The 6,485-nt window shown below is 34.0% G+C and overlaps 1 protein-coding gene across 1 annotated transcript; it reads left to right on the top strand.

Annotated features, from left to right (window-relative positions):
• The first annotated feature begins 107 nt into the window (after positions 1-107).
• On the top strand, positions 108-5,115 carry LOC120265825 (DEAD-box ATP-dependent RNA helicase 18). Its single transcript, XM_039273802.1, has 11 exons — positions 108-382; positions 734-970; positions 1,109-1,366; positions 1,855-1,934; positions 2,064-2,169; positions 2,275-2,388; positions 2,977-3,075; positions 3,149-3,238; positions 3,779-3,885; positions 3,951-4,094; positions 4,237-5,115. Exons 1-11 carry the CDS (start codon positions 119-121, stop codon positions 4,664-4,666), a joined length of 1,929 nt encoding a protein of 642 aa, XP_039129736.1. The 5' UTR covers positions 108-118; the 3' UTR covers positions 4,667-5,115.
• The last annotated feature ends 1,370 nt before the right edge of the window (positions 5,116-6,485 follow it).

The raw sequence follows: 6,485 nt of genomic DNA, 5'->3' as shown, positions 1-6,485 counted from the left end.
TTAGCGGATCCAGATTAGCGGGTCCAGAGGCCCAATTGTGCGGGTCCGATAAGAGTCTAAACAAAAGCCCGTCTTCTTCTCATAAACCCTAAAACTCTCATCTGGTCTCTGGAAATCCATGGCGGACGAGGGGCCATCGAACCAGGCGCTCACCGGCACACGCTTCTCCGAGCTGAAGCCAGCTCTCTCTCAGCCTGTGCTTGATGCCCTCTCTACCGGAGGCTTCCACTTCTGTACTCCGGTTCAAGCGGCGACCATTCCGTTGCTATGCAGCCACAAAGATGTTGCTGTTGATGCCGCCACCGGGTCTGGGAAAACCCTAGCTTTTGTCGTCCCTCTCGTTGAGATCATCCGTGCATGCCCTGCCCCCAAACCTCACCAGGTTATCCTTTTTCTTTTGCTCTCTCTGCTTGCTGTGATTTTATTATGAGAAAAAAGTTTCTAGTTTTAGGGTTAGGGAGCTGTTGGATGAGGCTTGATGTAGTATATACTGGAAATTACTTTAAGTGTCTCGGAAAATCTAGTATTATTTCTAAAGAGCATTGGACCTTCGAAAAAAAAAGAAGAAAAATTATTTATTTTTTTCTTTTCTGGTGTGGTGGATCACAGAATTGAGTAATTTTTGTTTTTTGGTTTGCTTAAATCTTTTGTTGGTTTTTTTGCCAATTGTTCTTACTAGAAAAGGATAGTGAAAGGTGCATTCTTTTGTTCATATTTTACTTTTTGCTTGCAGGTCATGGGAATGATCATATCTCCAACGAGGGAGTTGTCCTTGCAGATATACAATGTCGCCCGGCCTTTTATAATGACAATGCCGAAAGTTAAGACTATGCTTCTTGTTGGAGGAGTTGATGTAAGAGCTGACATGAAGAGAATAGAGGAGGAGGGTGTGAATGTACTTATTGGTACCCCTGGGCGGCTGCATGATATAATGGAACGGGCTGATATTCTGGATTTCCGGAGTCTTGAGGTATTATATTGTTATTTGGTTTTGCTTTTTACACCTATATCATGTTTGTTCTAATTCACTCTTTGTTTGTGATTTGTTAACATTGAATTATTTCTGATTGTTGCATGTTCTTGATGCTTTTCTTTTTGAGTAAACTAGGTTCTTATTCTAGATGAGGCTGATCGACTTTTGGACATGGGATTTCAAAAGCAAGTTACTTCTGTTATATCTCGTTTACCAAAGCTTCGCAGGACAGGGCTTTTCTCTGCTACTCAGACTGAAGCAGTGGAAGAACTTTCCAGGGCTGGATTAAGAAACCCTGTTAGGGTTGAAGTCCGGGCTGAAGCTAAACCAGTGGGTATGGCAGCATCACTTGAAACGACCTCTGCCAAGACTCCTTCAGGCCTCCAAATTGAGGTATTTTCTTATCGCACTTTTCAGGTTTTATGTAGAGTTGGTGATTGAGTTCTTCCAATGCTAGTCATGTGGTTCGGTTGGTATGTATTTGACATTTATTCCTCTCTTGCATTCAACCTGACTATCTATTTTCATTTTCTGTATACATTTGCTCAATTTCTTACATCATTATCTTTAGTTATTAAAGATCTCTTCAAAAGTTAGCTGAAAACATTCTTGTATTAAGCTTACTGTACTTGAAACGTCAACAGTATAAGTCTAAGTTCCTTAAAACTTAAACTGGGAATTTATAACATGCTTGTCAGATGACATTTTTGTGTTGGTTTATCCTGGATATGAAGCTCCTTTTCTCTTATACAGCGACTAATATAGACTTTATAGGGGCCATGGACAATTATCGTGATTGAAATGTGCCTGCAATTGTTCCTATATGATTCTCCAGAATTTCTACCTGTCTGGTAATTCTGGCTTCTATTCTTGTTGTGCAGTACTTGATATGTGAAGCAGATAAGAAATCTTCACAGCTTGTTCACTTCTTACTGAAGAACAAATCCGAAAAGATAATTGTGTAAGCATATTTATGAGCTATGGAGGTCCTCATTTCTTCAAAGTTTCAAATAGTATGCTTTTGGTCACACCTAGGTGTGTATTTGTTGGTCATGTACTAATTTATATTAGTATGTTTTCCTTATTGCAGTTACTTCATGACATGTGCGTCTGTTGACTATTGGGGGGTTGTCCTTCCACAAATCACCGCTCTTAAGGATTGTTCAATTAAATCTCTTCATGGAAGAATGAAACAGGTTAGGAAAGACCGAATTTAGTTGCAGTTGACTTTCTAATTCATGGTGATTTAAATAACAAGTGATTTTAGTTTTTTTTTTTAATTTAATAATTTTACCATTTAGAGTGTGAGGGAGAAAGCACTAGCAGCTTTTACAGAACTGTCCAGTGGTGTTCTTCTATGTACTGATGTAGCAGCAAGGGGACTTGACATACCAGGTGTGGACTGGATTTTGCAGGTAAGATGGTGCCTATATGTGCATACGAAGCATAACTATCAAGACTTTTGTGATAAAGTGTTCTTTTTATTCTTGTTTTCAAACACATGTAGAATCCTAAGTTCTCCATTATCAAGGATGTTGTGTTTTTGTTTCAGTAGAGCCCTTAGGTTACTTTATATAATAAAGGAATTACATTGTAAGTCTGATGCAAACAGGTTCCTTGAGTCTTTGTATTGAAAAAGAGATTCTCAGTTAGTCATTCAGAAAAAAAATGTTTGTTCCTCTCATGGAACTTTATGACAAGAATGCTTTCAATAGATGAGTGCGCTGGAGTTATGAATATATATAGTTTTTCTCTTTTCATTGCTGGACTCTTTCACATTGTGTGATTAATAATGAATCATGTGATGGTTTGTGTTTTAGTTGCAGATGCACTTGATAATATCCATTTCCTTGCTTTTCATTTTGGAACAATATCCAGATCCTATTTATTTGCCAAATGGCATTGTTTTGAGATTTTAAGATCTGCAGTTTCTCTTGGCTGTACCTCATCTTAATTCCTTATTCAAACATATTGCTAAAATGGTTCATTCCATTTGTTTTCAGTATGATCCCCCTCAGGATCCAAATGTATTCATTCATAGAGTTGGCCGGACTGCACGAATAGGCAGGCAAGGAAGAGCCATTGTTTTCCTCTTACCTAAGGTTTCTTTCAAACACATTTTGTTGTTTTAACCTCCATGAAGACAATCGATGTCAATTTCTTTATGTTTGCTAGGAGGATGCTTATGTGGAGTTCTTGCGTCTAAGAAGGGTACCACTTCAAGAAAGGGTATATACAGATGATGCTATGGATGTTATTCCCTTGGTAAGTGCTTATCTTTTATCTTTTATGCTTTGGATATATGTATTTCAAACCAAAATATAACATTAGTGTTTTGCTATGTTGTGTATGCTTTAGGTAGAGTTGACATAGCTTACATTTGTCTTTTAGGCTCACAAAAGGCTTCTGAATGGAGCTGAAATGTGAACCTTGTAAGAATTATGACAGAAAGGAAATCCGACCATGCTTGATTAAGTGACTGATAAAATTTAACCTCTAGTCTTATCATAATTTTGATGCCAATTTCTGAAATGGATTTACCTTAGCTGGCAATTATTTTGGTTTTATTGGTATGTGTCATGCTAATACAAGAATTTTGTGTATCTAATATCTTGAATGTATTCTATTCTTCATGTGTAGCAGTACATGACATAGTCAATGTTAATGGTAAACATTTTGGAACATGGTAGCTTTACTGTTTTATTGGTCATTTTTTCCCCTCTTGTTTTCATGTTGGCCCATAAATCTTGTTTACGTGGGTGGAAATTTAGAATCTCTAAAGATGGTTGTGGCCAACTGTAACAGGTAAGAGCTGCCGGAAAGGAAGACCGTGATGTCATGGAGAAGGGGCTTAAAGCATTTGTGTCATATTTTCGTGCATACAAGGAGCACCACTGCTCTTACATATTCAGGTTGTCCTGATTCATTTCTTGAAATCATCAAACTTCCTCATCTTCTCTAACCCGACTATTTTCAGGTGGAAAGAACTAGAGATTGGAAAACTTGCCATGGGTTATGGTTTATTGCAAATCCCGTCAATTCCTGAGGTCAAGCATCATTCCCTCTCAGTTGAGGGATTCTTACCAGTAAATAATGTTTGTGTTACTGAAATCAAGTACAAGTAAGCAATATTTCCCTGAATAGATATCAGGTTGATATTTGTTATGGCATTTTCTCATACCAAAGTTCCTCTGGCCTCTTCCAGGAAGATATCTGAACATGTTTTTACACTCTAAAATTTTATCGTTATTGTTTCACGTCAGGGACAGAGCCCGGGAGAAGCAACGTCAGAAGAATTTGCTAAGAAAGAAAGAAAATGAAAGCCTCAAACACAAGTCAGAGAGAGTTAAACAGGTTTTGGATTCCGCTGATACCATGGCAAGAAAGAAAACAGGCCGGCAGCGTCGTGCTACTCAGACAAAAGAGGACAATGATGAACTGGAGAAGGAATATCGCCTGCTGAAAAAGCTAAAGCGAGGTGCAATCGATGAAAGTGAATATGAAAAGCTCATGGGTTTGGGAAACTTCTCTGAAGAGAATAACTTGTCAGAAGATGAAGGTGATATACCAAGTGTGAAAAATACCATGGGTCACAAAAAAACACTAAAGTTTAAGCGAGGAAAAGGAAGGAAACATGAAGGTAAACAATCAAAGATTGGTTTCAAGAAAAGGAATGTGAGAGCACGGAAGTAAGCTTGGTTTTGGCTTTTTGCTTCTTTCAGTTGCTCTTGGAAGATCAGCTCTACCCAACTACATAACACAACTTGCGGCAGCTCGTTTGTAAGTAAATTTTGACTGGAGGATTTGTGTTTTGAGGATTGGTTGTAGAGGGGGACACGGGCACTTTTTTTGGTCCGTCCCGAAACTGGTCAGGTCAAACCTGGCAGTTCAGCCAATCCAACGGGCCGTGCCGGTGACCCATAACCAACCTGTACTGTAGAGGATCTGGTTACAGATCGAGGCTTTTATAACCCGTGGCTCAGGCCAACCCCATTGGGTTTGGGCTATGGAAATTTTTGTTATAAGCTTGAGAATTTATATTTATATATATATATATATATCATATATATATATATAGATAACCAATGAATGTTGACTTTAAAAACTACTTCCCAATGAGAATATCAACTAATATGATTAAATGATGGCAAGGTAATTAAAAAAACTTGTCCTAAGTATTGAAATGTAAGGGGTTGTTTAGCATCATTTATATATTTTTTTTCATTTTTTGTTTTTGTTTCGGTTTTATTTTGTTTTTGTTTGTTTTTTGTTTTATTTTTAATTTTTTTGAAAACAAAAACATGTTAGGATGCACTAATGTTTTTTGTTTTTTAAATTTTTTTAATTTATATTTTAAATTTTTTTAATAATATTTTATTTGTTATATTAGTTTGATTAATTAAATTCATAAATAAAATTAATAACATAGATTGTTATTGTATGGGTAAAAAATATTTCATAAATATTGTACTAGTTAAAACTAAAAATTATTTTGGGGTTTGTTTTAAAAAATTATATATATATATATATATTTAAATTTATCCATCCGATTTAAAAATAAAATAAAATAAAGAGAGGAGGTGTAATATAGAGACATAGTCATAATTTATTTTTTAGATCGAGTAAAATGTCAATAGTTCAAACAATAAATTTTCATAAATATTTTTTCAATATATATATATATATGTATGTATGTATTTTGTATGTTATTTCCTAGTTTATAAAAATCAAGGGTCAAATAATAATTTTCACAAATACTTTTCTAAAAAAATATAATTTTTATACTATATAAACTAATTTGTAAAATATCAAGCCCAAATAATAAAATTTTATAAATATTTTTCTTAAAAATATTTTTTAAAAATTATTAGTATTAATTTGTAAAAAAACTTGATATTTTTTAAAAATTAAAAATTAAAAATTAAAAATAAAATGAATTATAAATTAAAGGAGAGAGAGCGAGGAATAGAAGAAGGGATTCATGTTGGGAGAAAGAGATTTGAAAACACTTCCAAAAAAAGTTGAAAATATAAAAAAGTTGTTTTTTTGCAACATAATGATTGTTGCCAAAATTTTTGAAAACATAAACAAGTGTCAAACATATTTTCTACGTTTTGTTTCCAAAACATGAAATTGAAAACAAAAAATAAGAATTGGCAACAATGCCAAAAGACCCCTAAGTTTTTATGAACGGTTAAAAGTGTCTTTAAATTTGCAAACCAAAATCAGAGTTAGAAAGTTAGGCCAATTTTAGTAGAAATGAGATTCTAGGGGAAGTCATGGTAATTTTCTAAAAACTATTTTATTAAATAATAAATTTTATAAAAAATATAAAAAAATATAAATTGTTATTAATAATTATAATAAATAAAAATATTGATTAAAAAAATTTTTAGAGATTTAAAATCTATCTTTTAATCCTTTGTTTAATTGCATGCAATGCATTAAAAAAACTCAGTAATAGAATAAGATTATTTGGATAACATATAAATAAATTATTATTTAAAAATAT

This window comes from Dioscorea cayenensis, chromosome 7, assembly GCF_009730915.1.
Source record: "Dioscorea cayenensis subsp. rotundata cultivar TDr96_F1 chromosome 7, TDr96_F1_v2_PseudoChromosome.rev07_lg8_w22 25.fasta, whole genome shotgun sequence".
In the NCBI taxonomy this organism is placed as follows: domain Eukaryota; kingdom Viridiplantae; phylum Streptophyta; class Magnoliopsida; order Dioscoreales; family Dioscoreaceae; genus Dioscorea; species Dioscorea cayenensis.
The sequence above is the reverse complement of the archived record's forward strand: the minus strand, read 5'-3'. Positions and strand labels throughout refer to the sequence as shown.

What these genes read in the sequence shown, in the direction of transcription:
- LOC120265825 (XM_039273802.1), top strand. Translation starts at nt 119, where the DNA reads ATGGCGGACGAGGGGCCATCGAACCAGGCGCTCACCGGCACACGCTTC. An exon ending in CTTCAGGCCTCCAAATTGAG is followed by an intron (nt 1,367 to 1,854) that starts GTATTTTCTTAT and finishes CTTGTTGTGCAG; the next exon opens with TACTTGATATGTGAAGCAGA. An exon ending in CTATGGATGTTATTCCCTTG is followed by an intron (nt 3,239 to 3,778) that starts GTAAGTGCTTAT and finishes CAACTGTAACAG; the next exon opens with GTAAGAGCTGCCGGAAAGGA.